Source organism: Topomyia yanbarensis, chromosome 1, assembly GCF_030247195.1.
Source record: "Topomyia yanbarensis strain Yona2022 chromosome 1, ASM3024719v1, whole genome shotgun sequence".
In the NCBI taxonomy this organism is placed as follows: Eukaryota; Metazoa; Arthropoda; class Insecta; order Diptera; family Culicidae; genus Topomyia; species Topomyia yanbarensis.
This window is the reverse complement of record NC_080670.1, coordinates 15,987,531-16,012,530: the sequence shown is the minus strand read 5'-3', so window position 1 is coordinate 16,012,530 and position 25,000 is coordinate 15,987,531. Positions and strand designations below refer to the sequence as shown.

General features: G+C 41.1%; 1 protein-coding gene across 2 annotated transcripts in view; it reads right to left on the bottom strand.

Moving 5' to 3' along the window:
- LOC131676972 (dopamine receptor 1) overlaps positions 1 to 25,000 on the bottom strand; it is a 248,621-nt gene that overhangs the window by 29,460 nt on the left and 194,161 nt on the right. For both annotated transcript variants that reach the window (XM_058956429.1, XM_058956431.1), the window contains exons 2-4: positions 13,353 to 13,527; positions 12,638 to 12,817; positions 6,306 to 6,435 (exon numbers count right to left, since the gene is read on the bottom strand). In XM_058956429.1, coding sequence (XP_058812412.1) covers positions 6,306 to 6,435; positions 12,638 to 12,817; positions 13,353 to 13,527 — 485 coding nt within the window. The remainder of the gene's footprint in view (positions 1 to 6,305; positions 6,436 to 12,637; positions 12,818 to 13,352; positions 13,528 to 25,000) is intronic.

Genomic DNA, 25,000 nt, shown 5'->3' with positions numbered 1-25,000 from the left:
CAAAAAAATTTCGAAAAACCTGGCGAAACGATATTCGGTCGTGACCGAAATTTCGAAAGTCCATCCTGATACGCTCAGGGTTGTGGTTTCCGATCTAAAGCAAGCAGCTGATAATGCTGGAGGCACGACTCGTGTGACGAAGTCTACCTACCCGCCCACAAGGTAGAGATCAATGGCGTCGTCACCGATTCGAGTCTGGCATGTGGGTATCTACTGCAGCACGGGGTTGGTTGTTTCAAAGTAAACATTTTGGACTGCAAGCGATTGCATTCAGGATCATTCACATAGGATGGGAAAAAGCTATGTTCATTCAGACTTCAGTATATGTTGACCATCTTCGTGTCTGCTTTGCCCAATCACGTCCTCTTCGACAAGGTTCGTATATCTATTCGCCTTGTTGTACCGCGGGTCATAAAATGCACTAAATGCAAAAAATGGGCAACACAGCTATTCATTGTGGCAAAAACGCCCGGTGTGGCAAGTGCAGAGATGATAATTGACGTGGTAATACTGAAAAATGTTTCTACTGTGAGGCACATCTCTGACATCGTAGACTTGGTCTTTACATCTTCCAACCCCTTAAATCTCTTTTGATAACTTTTCTCCCTATAGTGAGAACACTTTGAAAGCAGTTGGTTGCGAGATGGGTATTCCTTGCAGCGATTGTATCCTTGGATGGTTAAATCATCGAACAAGATCACGGATTTGAATACTATTCAGTGTCCACTATGGAGAAGTGCTTTTGGGCATGATAGGAAAGTGCTATGACTTATATCAATTCAACCTCTCCTGGATTTCATACATTGAAGTTGTCGCGTCCTAAGTCAGAATCGAAGACAAAGATCCGTGTACATTCCTACTGGAGCCTCGAATGGCTACCAACGGTTTTGTGATATTTCGGAACTATCCTCTCTGAACTAACTCTGAAACTATTCTTTGAAAACTTAGTCTTAAACTGTCACGGTACGACGCATTGGACTGCTTTTATGATAGTGATCGATCCACTCACTTCACGATTCTGGATTGCTTGTGGAGGGTAACTCCTGATCACCACGGTAGCGACCATTGGCCGATCGTAATCGTAAACATTGATTGGAAAGCATACGAACTTCCTCCGTAGGCAGAGTTGGCGTTTTTGACTCGTTTGATACTCGACAGCGCGAATCAAGCTCAAACGAAATGCGTACCACCTGCGAACACTCGCAGACGACCTCCCACCCCATGGTGAGATAAAGAGTGCACTGACTTCTTTTTTTTGTTGGGTACATATTCCACTGCGACCAGTGTTTTGATCTATTGTGGCACTGATTTCTTCCGCGTATAAAGAATTCCTGATGGTTTGGACCCCCAACAACTTGAGGGAGCAGGCAACATTGAAAACGAAAACGAAGAGATTAATGAAAGCGAAAAATACGATTATTGGCGCCGGTTCGTCGACGAGTTAAAGAGAAAAAAATCCTTTTCGGAGCACTGCCCGCGCAACCGGAGCAATACTATCGATATCGTGGAATATTTAAACCGATTTTTCCCATAACCCACGCAAACGAAAAACCAATACCCCACCATGGTCATGGTCCAATTTCACTCCCATTTTTCGATGGGTCAACCCTTGAAAACACCATCATCATGGTCGGGTAGATACCATGTAAAACCAATATTTTAGTGTATTTATGGGATATTGAGGCTATTTTATGGTGTTTTGATAGTTGTGAAACTTAGCACGGACCATGTTTATGGTCTTTTTAAAGCGTTGTATGGGGTCTGAACCCATGAGAATTTGCTCGGGAACTCGAAACTAAAGGCGAGTGAAAGTGATCGCCATTCCAAAACCGGCGCAACCAGCCTCCGATCACAATTCGTATCGACCGATTGAGATGCGGTTCTGTATTCGGAAGTTGTGTCCTTGGAGTGCTTTTAACCTAGTTTCTATAAAAGTTTTTCAGGGAAGCTGCACCAGTATGATCTTACACCGATTTTAAAAACTTTCTGTTAAATTTGTTTACGGAAAATTGCATGTATTTTTCGCAAGAAGATGCAACAAGTTACATGGATCTTTCCCAGGGCTCATGCCTTAATCCCCTACTCTACAACTTTCACGTGAATGGAATTGATGAATGTTAGTCCTGAAAGCTAAATGTCGTTATATGACCTAAATCTGTCGATCTGAAAGGACCATTTCAAGGCAACTTGGACAATGTGGGTATCGAATTTTCCACGAAGAAAACTGTTCTAGTCATATTTTCAAGTGAACCTATTTCGTGGTCTGGTTTGACTCTGAAGGTATCTGGGGCTGCCACATAAGATATCTGAAACAGAAATAACAACAAAGGTCCAACTTTCTCCGTACAATAACTGGGATATGGTGAGATGCCTATCCAAGAGAACTGGACAGATTGTACCAAACAACGATTCTGTCGATGATGCGAACACACATTTAATCAAATAGGAAAGAATCCACGACCGTTATTTGCGCAATGCCTTGGGTTGCATTCAGTCGACCCATACAATGATCCCCGAAGCGCGGGCGGTTATTCTATCGCTAAAAAATCTATTCTGGGATCTGTCATAGTGATTGCTCTTTCAATGCGATAGCATGAAATTTCGAATAGTTTGTCGAGTTAAATTTTCAGACCCAATTAATGTCCTTGTGCTACGACTGCATGATGGTAAAGAGGGACAAGTCTGGCTTTGCCAGGAGACATGTTGGCAGACTTGAGCGGTTCGTAGTAAAGCTGCCTAAGCGTGATTCCTACCAGAAGAAGACAAAGGATTCATCCGTTAGATTTCAAGCCTGTTTCTAATGACCCTGTCACTTCTAGTCTTTCGATCTGTATATTTCACATCCTTGCGCTCACTTGAGTACTATGTTTCTAAATTTTCATAACTTTCCCTACTCTAATTGAGCTTGAGCTTGTGCGACCACCCCTGGCTGCTACTCCGATATCGATCTAGACTAGCTGAAGTTGCACAGGGAATCAGTAGATAATTATGCTTGGGAGTAGCGAAACATCTTTCAATGTGCAACTCCTGGTAATCCTAAAGTGTTTATTGATCAATACCGGCACCAGCCAGGCTCGAACGTAGATCGCGGAAGAAAAGGGAAGGAATGTTAGTCCGATACTTGCTTTTGCTAGAGACCGTATATACTACTGCGCACTCCACAAGTATCACAGGAGGAGGATATTTGTTAGTAAGTACAGAAGTTGGATTCTACTTCTTCATTCTCGATGCCAAGGAGAGATGACTCCAATATCTGGATTAGATATCGATCCATCAACTTATGGACCGGGGACCTACGGCTTTACTTCCCTTCCGAAGGAAGACGTGACAACAGATTTTTTCACCTCAGAAAAATCGAAACGACCTCGGCTGGGATTGAACTCAGACCAACTGGAATGAGTGGCGGTCTCGCTTACCACTCAACCATCGGCGTCGTCATCAGTAATCTCTAGCTAAGTGACTGTCGTTGAAAAGTGAAAAAAAAGAAAACGTACGTACGTATTACTCAAAATAAAAAAGTTAAAAAAGTCTTAGTATACCTTGTACCTATACAAAATGGCTCGGCTTCCACGAACTTTAACGGCTACGTGTCGACGCTGAAACACTTGAACCAAAAATATACTTCATTAGCTTAATTAGCATTAGTTCAATGTTGTCTTCCTGCAAACTAATTAGAGCATGTAGGGGTGGGTGTGTGAAATATTTGAAAAACCCCCAACCCATTTTTCCGGAACCGTCGGAACCTTTCATTGTGGTCAATCTGACCAATGAGTGTCATATCGAAAATGAAATGAAATTAAGTTTGTAAAAATCGATAAAGAATTTGCTGAGAAATAGTTTGGACATTAACTTAGGAGTTTGGCAAGCTCTCCGGAAGCATCAAGAACCGTTGGAGGCGGCCAATGCGGTCAAAGCTACTTTGATTGATCATTAATTATCAAGACCCACAAATCCAAGTAATTTTGCATACATTTTAATATGTATTGTATCATTTGGCCATCATGGTGATACCTGGTGATTGTATAGTAATTTGCTATGTGACCGCACTCTTCAACTCGTAACTCAGGAACCAGAACTCCAATCTAAATGAGATTTAATAGCGACCTTTGGTGATGCTACACCTTTCATTTGAATATAATATCGTTGACATCGAGCCACCCATTTCTGAGAAAAATGATTGAGTTGTTTTACACATTTTCCGACCTCGACGAACTGAGTCGATTGGTATAAGAGACTTGACCCTTCGGGCCTCGGTTAAAATATCGAAATTTGGAGTGCTTATATAACCTTTCTAGGTGAGAAGACACTAAAACGAAAATAAGAGATTAAATAAAATTTCATAAAACTTATTCTGCATTTGCTTCATGATTTTTCTCGAAAAAAGTGATCTGAAATAGACCTAATTACGGAAAGGATTTTTTTCATAAATTTAGTATTTTCGCACTTTCGTCCGCCAATCATGTGATGGACATGTTTCGCTCTTGCTTTATTCCCATCAGAATATGACTTCCGTGCTTATAAGATACCATACCTCGTTCGCACAAGTAGTGGTCCTTACTGGATTTGAGGTTTATGAGTCTTAATCAAGTAGGTTGCAACGTATTGATGAGACGAGCACAAAATGTCAACCAAACTATCTTAAGTGGCAGTTATTGTGTCCTTCTATAGAAAATATTTTCCTCGATGAGAGCAATAATACAACTTCGCCAGTAAGATGTGTCGAATGATTGGTTTGGTTTAGGGGTTATCCTCTAACTAGGTTACACGTGATCAAGGAACCATTGTCAAACGTGCGGAATATCTCGGCGTTCGACATTTATTTTCCCCAAGAATCATCTTCGATGACGAAGGAAACGTACATATATTCAGATGGTACACGTAAACGGAGCCTTATTGTTCCGTCTTCCATGGAAGGGGCTTTCATGCCATTCATATGTTCAGCTCCCAGGCGAGAATCACGAGCAAACGAAGCTGATTGTTACTCCATATTATTCCATGTTGTGCGAAAATCTGCATAAATTAGTCTGCTGCTACACGGTACGGTATCGTGAACCTGACTGATATTTGCGCCTGCAGATAACGAACAACACGATGACGACTCCTCGAGAGAATTGATGATTGTTAGGTTGAAAAGTCAATATTTCCACACGCAGTTTCCGATCTGAAGTTCAGGTGCAATCGACTGAAGACCCAAACAGACTTTCCTTGAGTGGATTCGTAGCCTCCTGGGTTAAGTGCGGGCTAAATGTAAATCGGAACACGCACATTTACTCTCGATCTGCTATATCAGCCGGAGAATTATGCTGTTCCGGAGTACATCCTGCTTCCCCAATGCACTCGATGCATGTTGATTGCAATTGGAATCTTTGCCGTAGTCAGTTGGAGAAATTGACGGAGATACTCTGTCGGGGTTTAATTGCTGCAATTCATCGTCGATTTGTTGGTGAAGTAATTCGGTGAATGGATTGAAAGGTTGTGTTTATCGTTTATTTTAAAGCAGCGCAAAGTCTGAGTAGGCAAACTGTGTAGGTTTCTGCCCACTGTAGCACCAAATGCAAAACAATGATTGCCTACTGCCCCCGTTTACCGAGTCTAAATGTCGGTTTTTAGTCGGTTTAATCCAATGCGGACTGTTTTTGTGTGCTGATCAATTTGGAATTGCTCGCTTATTGTGAAAGCGATTGTCGGGGGAAGGTGGTTTTTCTGGACGTGGAATATTACCATTCATTTCAGCCAAAACAATTATTAATATTATCGAATTCCGTCTGAGCGGTGCCTTCGAAGGACACTTTCAGTTAACCGCGAAAAACTAAATTTTAATATAACTTATTTGTCTTCAAATATTCACATAAACATAAGATACTGTACAAAGTGTTCTTTTTGGTAAAGATAACTCATCTCCCGATGCAATGTTCCACAAAAGGCAAAAAAGTGAAAAACATTCATCCTTTTCTGGGTCGGAAAGCACAGTTTCCCTCCCGGAAAATAGTTCGAAAAAAGAAAAAAAAACCCTTTCCCAACCGGTTCGAGGAATACATACATAAAACATAAAGAGCAGTATCATGTCTCATTTTCCGCCCGCAGACAGACTTTTACTATTGCGCGCGGAATCGCGAAGAGCGACAAAAACGCCTTCCACTGTCAGCTGCTCCAGACAGCTCGAAGATTAATGTGCCTTAAAAGTAGGAGTATGTCAAGCATCCGGTGATGATGGTACCTACATACGTATAGAGACCGGATTCTTTCCCCCGTCTTTTCCCTTAATTCTTGCCGCACTGCGACAATCGCTTCTTCGGTTTTCTTACCTGAGCGGATCCTTGATGTGGATGTACCGGTCCAGCGAGATGGCACACAGATTCAGGATGGAAGCGGTTGAACACATGACATCGAATGCCACCCAGGTATCGCAGAACTGGGCCCCAAAGATCCAATAACCTGTGAAGAGACAGAGATTGAGAAAAGGGGCGCAATTAAAATTTTCAGATTTTCATTACTCTTGGCTGAGGAAGTTTCACATTGCTCGAACCGTTCACCGTCAGCGCGATAGCAAAGAACCGTCGTCGTTCATGCAGCTGTTCTGAAGCGTGATGAGCGTTGATGAGCGCCGAAAGGGTTTTCGGCACAACCTATTAGATTGCAACGCATCAAATCGACGGGAACGGGAAGCTAACAAACTTGCAACTCGGAATTTTCCCCCTTCAATTACACGCCAGGAAAGGTGGCCGAAGTGGACGGCATCCGGACAGCTTAACCAGCGGGCGGAAAAGTGATATGTGAAAATGGGTGCTAGTCGGTGCAAGCGAGGTGGTAGTTGTTGGAAATTTAAATACCATCACCATCATCATCATCATCATTGTGATGATGCTGGACAGCCGGAAAAGGTGAAAGTTTGTTCACGGACAGATTGTGACGGGAGCTTCTAGTGAGATGCAGGGCAGTTCTGTAATTGAATCGTTTTATACACGTCACTGAGATGGCAGACAGGCAGAATGTAGCTTGACTGGCCGGGAGGCATTTTGGCAGTGTTGATTACTTGTGGGTGGGGGTGAACTGATTCGGTGGAATGTTGGGAAATAGGTTGTTTGAAGCGATGAAATAATCATTTACCAGTGGTTTCACTGACTACAACCTTCAACCGTAAAACTCGGACTACGGAACTCTTTTTTACTCATGTTGGTTTTCCGTCGGCCTGATTCGCTCTAAGCGCCTATCGCCGTCGCCCCAGAGTCCACCATCTGTACATTAAACATCGAAGCCCTACACATAGACCGGGTTCTACGGCTTTACTTCTCTTTCGATGGAAGACACGACCAGTGATTTTTGCCTCAGAGAATCGCAACAGCTGCGATTGAACCCAGACCCGCTGGGGTGGAAACGGTCACGCTTACGACTTAACCTCCGGCACCGTGGAACTCAAGAATCCTTGATTTTAAAATTTTGAAACGAAATTGGCTATACCCAAATCTGTTATCTAATCACCCCAAATAGGGAATAGGGAAATATGAACTCAAACATCCTTTTTCCCGAAACTTAAAGAACGTTGATCCAGGAACTCGAGTCTTCAACTTAAGAATATTTGATCCAGAAATTGAAGAATCCATGATCCTGGGCTTTGTGGTTTCTTAAGGGGCTGTTGCGGGCTCATAAAAACGATCAAAATCGTACTGAAGCTTCGCGCGTTTTTAAAAAGTTTCCTTGTTAAAGGTTTAAACTTTTTTTGGTAACTTTATTATAATTATGCAGAAACATTAATTTCGGTTAAAATATTTGGTCGGTGTTAAGTCAGACCAGACTAAGTCGCAAAACATCAAAAAAATGAGATAATGATAGCACTGGATAAAGAATTTCATCAGCTACATTCGACTTTTGCGAGATTTGATATATTTAACAATAAACAAGAATTATGGCAAAAATAAATTTCCAATCGTAATGTAAAGGATGCGGCGATTTAAACTTTAAACTCGTTTTTCTCGAAATCAATATTTTGTCACTTAGTCCGGTCTGACTTAACACCGACCATTTAAGAGATGGAAAGTCGACATGTTCTATCAGCTGGCGACCAAGAGACTGGTTGATCGATTTTCATGATGTTTTTTTGTTCCAGAGTTGTCGTACTGGAGCTGTAGGACTATGGTCTCGGAAGGACTCCCCGTCAGAATCACTCACTACAATTGCAGACGAAACGGGCAATGTCACGCACTAAAACACTGCTTAATCGTACGATGAATGTGATATTCATCGAACGGTCCAGATATGTGCAGGCTTAGGGACTTCCCGATCGTGTTTGTCATCGTGAAGGGCTCGAGCGTTTGTACGCTAATGTGTACACGAGAACTTTGTCACAAAAAGCCACTGTACCTACTTTGTTATTCAAAAAGTGATCTAGACTGTCTTTTGAAAAGGGTCAACTTTTTTATCATTTTTTTTAAATGCCTATAGTCTAAAAAGGACAAATAATAGAAAAAAATATTGTAGGAGTGATTTTCACAAAATTAGTCAAATTTTTTAATAAAAATATTTAAAAAATTCTTCATCGACTCCTACACTGAAAAAATCGATTATAAAAAATTAAAGTCGATTTACAAAAAAACTCATTTTTGATTTGGATGAAATTTTGTACCATGATAGGTAATTATGTTCCCTACCTACCGTAAAAAATTCAAGTTGGGCCCTTTCAAGGAAAAAAAGTTATTTGAAAAGCTTCCTTGTTCAAACTGATTTTTTTAGTGTATTTTTAACGAAAACTAAATCAATGAAAGTCATAATCATCTCAGAATCAATTTCCCAACTGCTAGTTGCCTGATACACGCAAAAAGTATCAGTAACGAATTTGGTATTCGTTTGGCATATTACCCTGGTTACCTGTACCTCACCTGCATCAATACAAATTTTACCAAGTAACAGTACTATAAAACTAAGTCCTTAAACCAGTCTAGTAACAACAGTTGTGAAGAGCAGTTCTAGTAAAATTATAGCAATTGTATAAATCAAAGTACAACAGTATCAAGTGCTGTGCAAAGATAAACAATCCGAAGTGTAATCGTAATAATTTACGTCCGGAAGTCGCTATCTTGGATTTCAACATGGCGTTAGACATAAATTCCTGGCATCTACTCGTCAAGACCATCCCGAAAATACCCAGTCAGTCTAGATTCTAGACTGTGAGCTCTGGACTCTGCACTCTTCGCGCTGGATTCTGGACACTGAGTTCTGGCCTCGATATTCTGTGCTATGGACTCTGGACTCTGAACTATGGCCTCTGGGGTCTTGATTCTGGACTCGGGAATTCGAATTCTAGACTCTAGACTCTGAAATCTGAATTCTGGGTTCTGGTCTCTGGACTATGGACACTGAACTACAGATTCTGGACTCTTCACTCTCATCGTTTGATGATAGAATCTTGGCGCTGGCCTCGAAGTTCTGTATTATGCACTCTGGACTCTGAACCATGGGCGCTGGTATCTGGGGTCTTGATCCTTCACTCTGGATTAGGCTCTGCACTCGAGTCTCTGGATTCCGGACTGTGGACTCTCTCCTCGGAACTCTGGATTCTGGGCTCTGTGCTCTAGACTCGGAACTTGAGACATTGGGCTCAATATTTTGGGTTGAGGACTCTGATCTCTGAACTCTGGATTATGGTCTCTGGACGCTGTGCTCTGGACTCTGGGCTCTGAACTCGTGACACTGGGATCAGTATTTTGGGTTGAGCTCTACATTCTGGACTTTGAACTCTGGATGCTGCACTCTTCACGCTCGGTTCTGGACTCTCGCCTCGAGATTCTGTACTATAGACTCTGGATTCTGGCCACTGGGTTCTGCGCTCTGTGCTCTGGAGTCTGAACTCTTGCCTCAGTATTTTGCGTTAGGTACTTCGGGTTCTGGATTCTGGCCACAGTAGTTTGGGTTGAGGACTCTGGGCTCTGGACTTTGGACCCAGAATTCTCGACTCTGTTCTTTGCACTCTGAACTCTGGAATCTGAACTCTCGCCTCGAGATTCTGTGCTATGGACTCTGGATTGTAGTCTGTGGCCTCTGAGCTACAGGCTTTGGGTCTTGATTCTGGACTTTGGACTCTGAGCTCGGGACTCTAAATTCTGGACTATGCACTCGGGACTCTGGATTCTGGACTCCGGACTCTGGGCTCTCTCCTCGGGACTCTGGATTCTGGTCGCTGGGCTATGGAATCTAAACTCTGGATTATCGAATCTGAACTCGGGATTCTTGACACTGAGCTTTGGAATCTGGACTCTAAACTCTGGTCTCACTATTTTGGGTTAGGAGCTCTGGACTTTGGGCTCTGGATTATGAGCTGAGGACTCTGGACTCAGTTTTTTGGAATAAGAACTCTAGACTTTCTGGTCGCTGGACTCTAAGTTTTGGAATCTGGGCTCTGGCATCTGAACTCCGAACTCTGGGCTCCGAACTCTGGGCTCCGAACTCTGCGCTCTGGATTCTGCACTTTGCACTCGGAACTCTGGACTCTGAGCTCTGTCTTCGGAATTCTGTGTTCTGACCGCTGCGCTATGGACTTTGGACTCTGTTTTCTCGACACTGAACTCTGGATTCTGGACTCTAGACTCGCCTCAGTATTCTGGGTTAAGGACTCGCGACTCTGGATTCTGGTCTCTCTCCTCGGGACTCTGGGCTCTGAAATCTGGCGTCTGGGTTTTCTCCTCGGGATTCTGGGTTCTGGTCTCTGGGCTATAGACCCTGAATAAAAATACACTGAAAAAAATCAGTTTGGACACATAACTTTTTTTCCTTGAAAGTCTCCAACTTGAATTCTTGACAGTACGTAGGGAATATAATTATCTTGGAAAAAATTTCGTCCCAATCAAAGATTGTGTTTTTTGTAAATCAACTTAAAATTTTGAAAATGGATTTTGTTTCCAGTGTAGGAGTCGATGAAGAATTTTTTATTCAAAAATTTGACTAATTTTGTGAAAATTAACAACATTTTTGTAGGATTTGTTATTTTTAGACTAAAGCCTTTTGAAAAAAAATTGGAAAAGAGAGGGTGCTGCCAACTCTGACTACGATTTAGTGCGAAATTTGTCAAGAGCTAAAAAGGTTCACTTAGTTATCGGGGCGTTATCCTGTTTGTGAGATCGCGGGCGCAGATGTGCATGGATGATCGCGAAAGGCTCGAGTGTTTGTATTTTAACATGTTTGTTGCATGGGCCAGCGTGTATGAAACTTTGCGCGTATGAAGTAGATTTTTAACCGTGTGGCCATTCGCATATTCACGCGTATTCGCGAATATCGCACGCGGACCGTGAATCTGATACTTAATTTTTAAGTTAAGTTTTAAGAGTAAGTTTCCCTGTAACACTATAGTTCCCGGTCATGTAGCCATGGCAGAGTTAAAAATAATCGAAGCTCTCATTTGACGGCTGAAAATGAACATGTTGCGACTCGCGGTGAATAGAAAAAATATTCATTCAACTATCCATTTTATTCATTCAGTTGAATATCGTACAATATATTCATTACACTAATTATCTAGGAAAGTGTTTTCAAATGCCGATAAAGCATATGAAACAACAATCATCATCGCTTACATTGTGCCAGGGCCTATTTTGATGCGTTTGATTCGTTGCTGCACGGTCGCTTCGTATAATAATCGGAGCCGAATAAAAATCTGCATGGATGAATGGGCGGTTTGTTCGTTTAACGTTTTCACTGAATATTGAAAATGAATGCGGTTGAATATGATCAATTTTCATTCAATGAATTTGAATATTTTTAACTCTGCGCCATGGAAGGTGTTGTCTAAGTGAATATGAGCGTCATTTTTCTTCCCAACTGAAGGCATGGTTGTGGACGTGGCCGATGCATTATCGCGCGAACATGGGCGTTTGTAGGTTCCCACTTGAGACCAAGTTTGTAAATTTATCAATGCTAAAACTTTCACTTAATCATCGAGGTGTTTTCATGTTTGCGAGACCGCGGGCTTCGGTGTGCGTGGATGATCGCGAAGGTCCTAAGCGTTTGTGTGTTGACGTGTTGAATGCTACAATAGCGTGAGATTCTCCATAGTGCTAGGGATCCCGATCATGTCGCCATGGGATGCGTTGTTTAGTGGATACGAGCGTCATGTCTGATTGGTTCTGATTAGTTAAAATAAATTTCCCTTAAAGGGTCTTTCAGCGCAAGGTAAAAATGAAATATTTTTATTATTGCATATATTGCATCTTATTTTTTGAAACATTCTATTCAAAATGTTAAACCCTATAGACCTAGATGAATATTTTTTTTACTAGGCGCCAGCATTAATTATTCAACTGAGATAGAGTATTGACACGTTTCGAAGAATAGCAAGATGCATATTCTACAACTTTGTAGAACTCAGTAAAATGTAGAAAAATGAAAATGTACTATAGAACCCGCTTGCTCCGTCAAGCTCATGCCTCGGACTGTTTCAGAAACTAATTGCAAAAACAAAACTGCCGCTCTCCGCCACCATAGTCCGTCGCAGTCACTTTCGGAGCGCTCATCAAAATACATCATCTTCATTGCGGTATGACCGCAATAGCCTGATTGATGAATTACCGTCCCAATCCTGGGCAAACTCTTCACGAGACGTAATAAAGGTTGGTCTGTAACGGGCACTCTTCCACCCACCTAATATACCTACCCAATAAATCGTTGACACCGGCAAACGTCATCACCAGTGACGCCACGAACAGATCGGCGATGGCCAGCGACGCCAGGAATAGGTTCCCGATCCGCCGCAGACTTCGCTCGGTGTAGATTGCTATGCATACTAGAATATTACCGGCTACGGAAAGAAATATCACAATCGATAGGAAAACACCTGAAACGAGCGGGGAGAAGGAAACTGATGTTAAAATATCTGTCGGCGTTTGGGACGTGCCGATTTTTATGATTTTTTTTTCTCGAAATCCAGTCGCTGGGGGTGGTAGCTGGGAATTTATGCGCGTATGAGCATGTACGATCCGGTTTTTAAAGCACAGCTCGCCGAAGAAAAGTTAACCAAGTAATTGGAACCTAATTCAATTAAATCTAAGACCGTGCTTGGAAATTAAACGAATCATAAGAGCCGACACGCCTTAGTATGGTGTTAAAATATTTAATGTAGTGACAGCCTCTGGGATGGAATAAAATTACAACTGTGGGAAAATGTTTTTTTTTTATGTATAGCACCAAACAAACTACAGAACTCGTGACAGTGATTTTATTGAGTTCGATTCCATCGATTCCGGCATATATTCAAAACCATCCGATTCAAATATATTTTCTAACGTTTTCCCACAGTGAATAACCGCTCGCATCCCTCGGAGCGCATGTCGTGGGAAATCCAATTCCCGAACGATTAGCAAAATACCCACCGAGAAACGACAACGATAGGGGGGATAAAGCGTCGACGTCGTCATCGTCGCCGGAATCGTCGGGCCCGGTTCCACGACTTCCGCCCCCAACACCACCACTTCCGCTTCCGTTACCGCTTCCGTCGGTTTGATTTGCTACCGCCGTCAGGTTACATATTGTTGTTGCTGACACCACCTGTGCGGGGAGAGGAAGAAGAAGAAGAAACAGAAAAAAGACAAATATTAGTACGGGAACTGACTCGTTCACACGTTCGGTTTGAGCCATAGGAGAGATAAACCCCTTCCGGGGGCAGGAATCGGATCAGTCGGTATTAGAGGATAAAATGCGGCGAGATTATTTTCCACGGTTATAAATATTTATAAGCATCGATCCGGTGGTTCGGTTATGAAATGTATGAGTATGAATAGTAAGTAGTCAAGGGCGGCATCATCGGCTCTGATGCGAAAGGATCAATTAGAAATTTTGTATGCTCTAGAAATAGATTATATCGTACAATTTCGATTTTGTCTACTTTGGTATTTCATGAAACGAGATACAAAATTAATACACACGGTAGTACTGCAACAGGTGGCGTTGGAAGCGATTAGTATGGGCCTTCCTGTTCGAAGAAGATTCCACTTGCCATTCCGGGCAGTGGAGAGTAAACATTTCCTCTACGGTTGACTGGATCTGAACGAGAAATGAATTTCAATTGACTGCGCCTACGTATCTTCCTGGTCAAACTTAGAGACGAAGCAACAGGCTTAGGTCTGCACCGAAGGGAAACCCTCCAGGTCGGTTCTGATTTTATCTCTATAATGGTTATTACTTTTCTAGTGAGGTAATTGATATTGGCTATCAAGAGGGGATGGAATGGATGTTTACCGGCAATTTTGGAGGCGTTCGATAGGTACGAGCCTGCAGTCAATTCATTGAAAGGATAACAACGTTTTAGGAAAGATGATAATACCATTTAGTCGGGGTGAAGATTTGTTGCAACTAATTTAAAGCTATCGCAATCTGTTCTGTCGAACCACTGCTGGGAATATTGTGGTCAAAGCTGCTTTATTTTTGGTTTTCACTGGCCACAGTAAAACTGATTGGTTTAACTTGTGTTATCTCAAAAGCTCTTATGTTATCGATATTTATTGATAGTAAAACACTTCAGCTTCATTTGGATTCAATTTTTTTCAAAATGCCAAATATCGTCCTTTTCTGATTCGTGAATGATAAACCACAGGAGCAAATCGCCTGCCAAATCAGATATTTTTGCTGGAAAATTTCGTCTGTATTTAGTGCACGTTGTCATAAGTAAATTTGACTAAAGTTCTAAATCGTCTAAAACCAATTGATGTAATCAGTGGGATGTCTGTGCCATTCCACGTTCAAACGTAGTCGGTTCAAAAGTAAGCCGCAAACTTACTTCGAATAATCTTTTTCAATTTTTTTTTTCGAGAGTTGTCCTACTGGAGTTGTAAAGCTAGGGTATCGAAAGGGCTCCCCGTCAGAATCGCTCACTACAATTGCAGACGAGACGGGAAATATCATCCACTAAAACACTGCTTAAGGCAAATTGCCCATTGTAGGTTGTAGGTACTCTTGAGACCGCCTTTGTAAATTTATAAGTATGAAATGTGTACCTTGCCATCGAGGTGTTATACTGTTTGCGAGATTGCTGACGCAGATATACGTGGATGATCGCGAAGGGCTCGAACGTTTGTATTTTAACATGTTTGTCGCGTTTGCTAGCGTGTATGTAACTTTGTGTGCAAAGGTTCGATTTTATAATCGTGTGGCCATTCACAAATTTGCGTGTATTCTTAAAGGATCGTGCGTGGACCGTGATACTTAATTTTTAGTTTATGGTTCAGATGTTAGAAGAGAGTAAGTTGCCCCATACTACTAGAGTTATTGGTCAAGCCGCTATGGAACATGTTATCCAGTGAATATGAGTGTCATTTTTTTTGTTCAACTCAAGGTACGGACCTAGGCTGCTAAGACCGATGGTAGAGATTTCCGGACGTGACTGACGCTGATGTTATCGCACGAACATGAGTTTTTGTAGGTTCCCGCTTGAGAATGCGTTTATAAGTTTATTAGTACTCAAACACCCACTTGATCATCAAGGTTTTTTCGTGTTGGCGAGATCGCGGGTTTTGGTGTGCAAGGATGATCGTGAAGGTCTTAAGCGCTTGTATGTTAACATGCTGAATACTAGAAGAGATTCCCCATATCACTAGGGCTCCCGGGTATGTCGCCATAGAATGTGTTGTCTTGTGAATGAGCGTAACTGAAGGCACGGACCGATGCTACTAGGACCAAGGGTAGAGACTTCCGGATGTGACCGATTGAAGTTCGCGCGAGCGGTGGGTTTGTAAATTTATAGGTGCTAAAACGTTCGCTTAATTACCGGCGTGTTTTAATGTTGGCGAGATCGCGGGCGCAAGAATGTGTGGATGATTACAATGGTATGCTCGTGCTTGTGACCAGTTTGTATTATCGCGAAGGACACGAGCGTTTGTATATTTGAAATGGGAGAGATTGTGATTGTGTATGAAAGAATATGCTATTTGAAAAGGAAAAATAACATACCGATTAAACAAAGATGGAAAGAAATTATGTAGAAGCGTATAAATTGATAAATATAATATTTGGAATACATGAGTAGTGAAAAGCAAGCTACTAGGAGTACATTAGAAACAGACTAATGAAGAGAAATAAATGCCTGTAAATGCCGTGTCTATAAACACTGCCATTAAAGCTGTGAAACAATGTTTGCAAACACAGCCCACAGAAAAATGCAATCCACATCAACAGGCCAGCGCGCACAGGCTAATGGTTGATCGTTAGTTAGGGCTGGTGCAAAGTATGAAAAAAAACAAAAGAGGGCCATAAGCCCTTTCGGCCTCCTCGATGCATCACTACCGAGGCGTAATGCAATAACCATCTTAAAGTAGTTGTCTATCAGAAGTTCTTTAAAACTGAAGCACAAATATGCGTGATGATGTATGTAATACGGTGAAACTCGTCAACCTAGGGGTGGGAGAAATCCACTTCGAATTATCTGAAAACGCGCCAAATCCACGCGAGATTTTACGCAGTTCAAAGTAAATAAGTATTGCTTACACATCTTTAAAACTTACAATGATTTTTATTCGAATATTCTAGAAAACTTGTCATGTATTGTCCACCTGCATGTTCTGTTAAGAGGCTAAACAAACCGTGCCTTGTTACTTGAAAATATCAGAGTTATTTTTTCAATACTACAATCCAAGCTATTTTCGACAAAACGCTATAATTGTTGCACTAACGAATGCTATAAGGCCGCATAACAAAAATAATATGCACAACAATATACGGGCGACGAAAATTCTGATTGCTTTCTTCTTACTGCACCGTCCAACCGTGCGCCCACATGTTTCTCATTCGACTAGCGAACGATGAATGAAGCACTTAGCACAAAAATGTATGCGGGACCTTTATATCTTCCTAATATTCGATTAGGTTTCTATGATGGACAATCTGTATCAAACTTCAGGTTTTCTGCGTCACTTTCGACGGTTTTTTCGTAACGCATAAAAATCTCATAAATACTTCGAAAATTTAATGCAAAATTAGCCTACACATTTTTCCAACTGATATTAGTGCAAACATAATAGAATTCCGTTCAGTATAATGAAAGCTACTAACGGTCAAAAACTTTCCCCTCCATTTCTTCCGAAAATTTCAAAAGCGACTGAATATTGAAAAATAAATCATATATCGTCAATTGCGGTTGGAGGTAATTCTGATATAATTTGGCTCAAAACGAATACTAATCGCTGTTCTCTGCGACGAATCAGTGCTCGACAAGGTTACAAATTTTATCGAGCAAGTAAACAGCCTATCTGAAACCTCGAGCAACAAACAGTGGCCACAGTCCAGGTCCGTAAGCAGTTCGATCCGATGCTGATGAATGTCGATGGATGTGGTTTGATTAGCAATGAAGCCTATGCTATTGCCAATTTCAATTAAATTTCGCGGCTCAAATTTATCGCGGATGAGCTCTTGAAAAAAAAATGTGATTTGGCAAGGAATCTGTTCCTGTGGCAAAAAATCAGTATTTTCGTGACAGACAGACAGAATTCGGAAGTAAAAGAAGTTCCTCAACAAACAAACGATTAGATCCATGATGGTCCGTTACGTTTTGGACTGACTTAGGCAGCTTCCATTACAGCAAGGTCGAGCTATAATGATACGACAATGGAGTCCTGCTCATCCCAAAAGAGAAAAAATACACCAAATTGTCCTCAGTTCCGTCCAATAGCGAAGTGTTGGGCGATAATAAAGCGGAAGCTGAATATGAAGCCTCCAGTGAGATCGGTCGGACGAAGAATTGGTGGAATTAGCAGGCTACGACATATTAAATGATATGCCCACTATGGATGAAAAGGATGTGTGATAAGCTGCTTGTCGTGAAAACGAGCGCCAATTTCAAACTCTTGTTGGTTGCCAAAAAAGCCGTCGTCGTCGACAGAAATTTTATGTTGCTAGGGGTTGTTCCCAAAAAATATAAATTAGTTCAAGCAGATAACTTTGACGGTAACTTATCAATCTGGCAGGGAATCTGTAGCTGTGATCGAAACAGCTACAGATTCCCTGCCAGATCAATAAGTTACCGTCAAAGTTATCTGCATGAACAAATTTATATTTCTTGGGAACAACCCCTAGCAACATAAAATTTCTGTCCCGGAAGCTGTTTGAAATCCAATTTGACACAAGTTTCATCGTCCACATGGATACTTCCGTTTGATTTGGTCAGTACCCGATCATACAGCTTTTGAGCCAGCATTTTTGCCGTATATTTTGCGCTTTAAGATGCGGCTCTGAAACCTTTCCGCATTCGCACTTTCGAACTGTACAGCATAGAGCTAGTTGACCACAACAACGTCCGATGCCTTGATTACACCTATTGGGAAACAGACGTTCTTTGAAATGGTTAAGACCTGCATAGACGGTGGTTTTAGCTATTTTCAATACCTTCCTTTGCGATCCTCGTACAATACCGTGATTTCATTACTTTTAGGCAGAATTAATTCACTCCTTTTTCCATCATCTGGCAATTCTAGAAAACACCAACCTAGCACAGGATTTCAAGACAAAAGCTTTATGGACAGATTACATTTACTGGAGGCGAAAATGTGGCATTCGTTTACGAAAGTTACCGTTATCCAGTTCCATCACATCAACCACGCACTACTGATAACATTCAACAAATTGGTCCAGGCACAACGATGCTCATTTTTCTCGATTAGTTTTGCATCACAACCTAAAACATGCGTTTGAATTTAGCAGATTCCGTATTTATGGACGATGAAGACAGGGAAGAACATCAGATCGCGACCAAGATAAACATTTTCGATGTTTTTAATTTTCTTTTATATAACTAACATCTAAAAGGCACGCGGATCCTTTCGGCGTAGGAATTAAATCGGGTGACGAAAAAACTTGAGAAAAAATATTTATCGGAATTTTACGACCGACATGGAAATTGAATGCTTAGAAAAAAAAGACCGCAATACATGGACTTGAACCGACAATCATTAACTCACTGAGCACGACTATTTACCTATTGAACTATACCGACAGACGGTTGCTTGCTCGTAAATATGTACACATAACCTTCATCTGATTATACTAGTTATTACGAGCTCGTCGAGCTATGGTTCAATAATTTACAGGTTAAAATAAGGGAAATTCTATGGTCAGTCATAAAAATACCATACAACATTGTTTCACGTCAACTGCACGATTAACTTTTTTAATTGAGTGATTAACCATTCCAAAACATCTAATACTCGTTAAGCTGATTATTATCAATGCAGTCCTGTTAGCGCTACTGGTAGCATTCTTGACCACTGGTCAATTATTTCCGTAGTTAAATTTTCCCAAACCAACTTGAACCATTTTGTACACCCTGCCAATCGAAACTCCTATAGCATATGTTTTCCCACTGCTCTACATGCCAAACTTATACTTAACTTCCAGTAGAGTCAACCCCCAAACCCCACCCATTCCCCGTAATAAAACTGCTTCGAATCCATCAGCTATACCCCGGGCAAAAACTCGGTCTGCTCCACAAACGAAAGTTCGCTGCCTTTGGATGCAGGCCAGATACGTATATATGTACAGACAAAGTTTTACACCAGCGTATCTTGGCTGGGTGCTCGTAAAAAGCACCTTTCGCATATTTCTCTACCACAAAAGAACTGAGGCTGAGATGGAAAGTTTGCTATAGTTTTGGGCTAATGCCTTCCGGCCGGGTACCGCTCAACTGAGACATCATACAACAGGCAGGATAACCCAGGCAGAACCACAGCCAGTAGGCTGGGAAGATTTAAGATGGTTTGACACTGATCGATTCTTAACGAATTTAAGACGACGTAGTTTATAATGAGTGTTTACAGTTTTGCGGATGCTTTTTAACCCTTTTCATGCCCAACTTTTTTCTAGTGCATGTTGGGTTTCAAAACTATTTTTCCTTGAAAACGGTTGGCTCAAGAAACACGAAAAGCCTATTTTCATAAAGATAGGCGCTTCCATGGCAGCGCTAGAAGCTGGTCAATTTTTACCTTCTAATGCTCAATACAATTCTCCTAGAATAATTACAATAGTCAAATTACGTGGAAAACGTAGCCAACGACAGTCTAAATTGATGAGTTTTATCAGTTTCAATAATATTGCACCATAACGAAAATATATGAAAAAACCATTTACCGTCGACAACGTAAACTGTCCCTGGCAGCACTGCTCCATCGGAATCCAATCAGACTAATTGCAATAACTTCAGTTCTAGAGCTGATCCTTGTAACTGTTAATACTCAAATTAAAGACAATAATCACATTAATGAGCCTTACTTGTTTTTGTGAGCAAATCTCGTCTCAATCAAAAGTTATAGCTGTTTAAAAACGTTGTTGTCCACAAACAACATGGGCATGAATGGGTTAATTTGAATGAGGATTTTGTTTTTTTTTTTCGTAACTGCCTACCCCGTCAAATATTCTTGGAATAACAGCCATATTATGAAATCGAATTCTTTTCACCCAAGGAGTGTGCGTAAATGTTCCTGCTTACGGGTCCTCCCAACTTTTTTTGCCTTCCCTTCAAAGCCAATTGACAATAGGTTACAGTTTGTGGCATATTACGGAGGAGCAGTAAGCTAAAACGTGTTGTAATTTGTTTTTACTGAAGAATATAAATTTTTAGTGTCTATAATTACTCCAATTTTAATATTTTAATAAATCATATATATTTCGCAGTTTTTCTAATGTGAAAGAATCTCAGAAATCGAACAAAAATAATAGATACATGCATCAGAAAATGATAAAATTTATTATGAATGACAAATGGCCCTATAACTCCAACTTCTCGTATTCGGCTAAAGGTCACAGATTCCGTTCGATTTCTGAGATTTTTTGTATTAGAAAAACTGCAAAATATGTATGATTTGCATCACGGAACAGAAACATTATAAAAAATAGGGGATTTTGGGGCCAAAATGACCCAGTACCCCACTTTTCCATATTTTTCTAGAAACAGAAATATCTCAATTCAAATACTAAGGTTTTTTTCTTTAAAAAGAAGTATAATTCATAATTTTCTGATTGCGAAGTGGGCGGGAGTCTAGAATTGTCCAAATGTTGTGAAATTTGGCATCTGAGCTTACTTTGACATTTGTCACAATATAAGAGGGGGAGCCTTTGAGAATTAAAAAAAAAATTGCAATGTCCTATTCAGGGAGATGTGGGCGTTTAAGCAGACTAGAAAATAGCGGCATAAGATCGAGTAACTGCTCGGCGCATTCGGATTATTCAGCCAGGATGATGATCTTGATAATTTCCGGAACCATATACGGGTATAATCTATTGGAGCGATATTCTGATGTAGCGTTACCAAGCGACTATTTGTCTAGTTGGCTTTAGTCCCTGTGTTAATTATATTGTTTCAAAAGTTGCATAGAATTATTAGTGTAAAATAAAGTGTTGAAATGCATCAATTGGATGTTTGTAATCTGTTGGTGCAAACTATTTGGAGGGAATACAGCGGTCTACTTTTGGATGGATTACTGAAATCCATCAATCGGCGTCTTTGGGAGGCGACTTCATAACCCTGATAACCGCTGGAGGTCGCCGTCAAAGAGGAATACTGTCACCCCTTATGTGGTCCCTTGCCTGCACTGTTATATGGAAAGACTGAATTTACAATTTCCTTCGACGTGACATAATAATAATGGTAAAAGAGGAAATTCTAGCATAAATCTCTTAAAAATTCACCGCTACTCCACTCACAAGGACAAGGAATGACGAACTGAAGCCACCTGTTCTTAATGGAACCAGAATCGAATTTGCTACCTAAGTAAAATATCTAGTAGTAATAATAGATAGTAAATTGCTGTAGAATCAGCATATTAATAGAACTTCAGAACAGAAACTTCGAATTCCAGCTTCCGGCTTATTTTGGCAATACGATTACTGACTGAAGCTCAAAATGGCTAGCATTGAGTTGATACAAGATGGCAACATACTTTCCTTTGCACATTATTTGCATTGCCATTTCCGGAACAGTTTCTCTTACGCAAGAGAAATTTTTAACGAGTTTCGAATAAATCAGCAAGAAAACTTACTTCGCTCGACTGCAAATGCAATAAAACTGTATATTCAATAAGCGGAACAGAAATTGCCTTGCAGTACTTGTCGCCGGAGACTTCACCCGGCTGGCGAAGGCTGTCAAAATCTGATAGATTCGGCAAGTGCCACCGGGTGCAACAAAAAAAACTCTGCAGCATGACGATTCGATCGGTATGGAACCTTACATTTGTTTTTCCCCTGCATCTGTTTCAGGGCTTCGAAAATCGGAATGGGAAAACTTTGAAATAGTAAATTGGTACATCGAAACGAAGTGAAGACTGCCGCACAATACGGAAATATTCGAAACATTAATGGCTCGGAAAGCGACAATTTGTCACGAATGCTTCCGGCCGTGAAGATTATGGCACAGGGGCTTTGGAAATAAAAATCAATTTCTGCACGTTTCGAGACACAAACTTCTTTGTCCGTATACAAAGTCTCTATCGATGCCGGGGGGGGGGGGTCCCGGTTCTGGTTCAGTCGGTTTGCAATCACAACGGTTGAATGCAATTTCGAATGTCCGTACGTATAGTTTTGTATGCAACTGCAACAAGCTAGATCGAATGTTTATTTTACACAGCGTTACGCTTCAGTGAACGATTCCTGCACTTCTTACGGCGTTGAAGTGCGAGGAAACATACTGGCAGTGAAAACCCATTTTTTGTATTCCTTTCGCTGCAATGATTTATGTTCACGGCATTGCATCGTTTCGATGTAGTTTTGTTTCAACCAGGAAATGTTATATACCTGGCTACGAGAGAGAACAAACATCCTTCAATTCAAACTTAAAACTTGTGTCAAATTATGACCTTCTTGTCGTTATTATGATACAGTACATTTAATCTAGGTACAATGACAATATCTTTAATTCCAAATTGCGAGTTCGAATCTCGAACTGAAAAATGAAATGCTAATCAATATTATCCGATCAGCTTCAAATGTCGATAATAGAATAATTAATCAGTAAGGTTGCCGAACATGCGGATGAAATACGCATTGTTGTGTCTGTGTGGGCTGGGGTCCTTCACGTTTCCTTTGCCTACGGTTGATTAGGAAGCCTTCAAATCTGTTTTGGATAGCTGAATACAAATTCGGTTAGCGCCGAATTCGATGCGATTGTTTTAGATTCGAATCCGAGCCCGTATAGCGGAAATTTAATCCGCTTTTACGTAAGTCAGGCCAAGGCTGCAACCAGTGCAAATTACAACCACCAATATTTTCGGATCAAAAACCCCATTTATCAACATCTTTTCTCAATCGCACTTTTTACTAATCTTAAAAGACTACCTTGCACTGACCTGACTGCCGGAAATCGCTCGAAAAAGCCATTATTCAAATTCACGAGGCACAGCGGCATAAATCTCCGGTCCCCTTTAATAGACAGCACTTCAATCTAGGATAATCTTCATGCAAAAGAACTCAATTCACGTAGAACTGCTACCATTCACCAAGCCTCGGTAGTTTCATCACCCGGAATGCCTACGGCAGTCGTAGGTACCAATCGTGATATACGTGAATAGCGTTCTCTCGCATCGGCAACGCGACTAGCAATGTGTCGCATTTTATTATTCCACCGAGATACGTTGCAAAACAGCTGCCGTCGCGGTACGCTAGGACTGGAACGGTTACCCTGCCAACCGAATCGGGACTCGCCTCGAAAGCCTCTCAACACTGACGTCTACCGCTTTTTTGCCGGCAGCTCACAGCTTGGATACTCAGCCCAACTCAACACCCGCTCCTCCCACGGGTATGATAGTTCCCACAGATAGTGGCTTAGAAAGTAGCACCGAGAATACAACATACAAAAGCTTTTACAATCAGGCTCTGGATTGTACCGCATCTAAACTAACCTTCCACCCACCCCCCGTTTAAAGAGAAGAATACTGTTTGACTTGTCCGGACTTTGGAGTTTAGCAACGCAACGGACGGCTTCCAGAATCCATCAACATTAGTCCCGTGCTATTGGACTTCGGCGCGTTAAAAGGCTGAACCGATTCTAGTTGCTATCACTTTCCGAGCAATGATCTAACTAACTAACTAACGATGCACATCATGATCTACTAACAGTGATAGAGTATGAAAAATAGAAATAAATGAAAACACATACATACAAACTCACTTCAAATCGCTTCCAGGGACGATGCTTGTGAGGATCATCAATCAGAGTGATATACGTGTAATATGTGATTTCAAGTGATTGAATGGAAGGAATGGCTAGTAGCATGTGTGTGTGTGCTACCATATGGTAATTGTATCAAGCGAAATTGGAAGCCACTTTTCGAAGGGAAGCATCTCGAACAACGTTTTCCTTTATGTATTTATGCATTTCTAGGCTGTATAACATAATGAACAAAATAAACCTTTCGGAATTGATTCAAAATTGCAAACGGTTAGAATCTACTTCCAACTGAAGTAAGCGGTTCCCAAACCAGCCAATCTTGTACCTCAACAAATCCTTGCACATCAAAATATCATCGGAGAGTACACCATCAATTTCGACATTCGAAGCGGGAACATAGATACGATAGCCCTTTGTGAAGAACTCACAGCAAGCAATATTATTTGCCTGTTTGGAACTAGCCAACACGACCCAGAGCTTGTCCGTGTGGACCTTTGATATGTCAGTCACAGCCAAGAAGTGTTTTCCAGTCTGGAAATCTTTGATAGGTTGAAAGATTTGGTTTTGAGTCGAAAAAAGATCACAACGAGAGGAAGTTTCCAGCAGGGCCACCTGAGCAAATTCTGATGGGGTCGAACCGCGTACAACCACACTTAAAAAGAGCACTAATATTGTTTCAGTTCGAATTTCACAACCATCAAAATACCTTAAAATTGTCTCAATAACCCAAAGAAACACCAAAATTTCGGAATCAGACTCTAATCGGCATTTTCTCCCAAACATTCTATATAAGAGCTTTAAACTGGTCACATTTGTACGGATTTTGTCAGCATATATAACAAATCGAAAAAAAAAATCAATTATTTTTAAATCTCTAAAGCT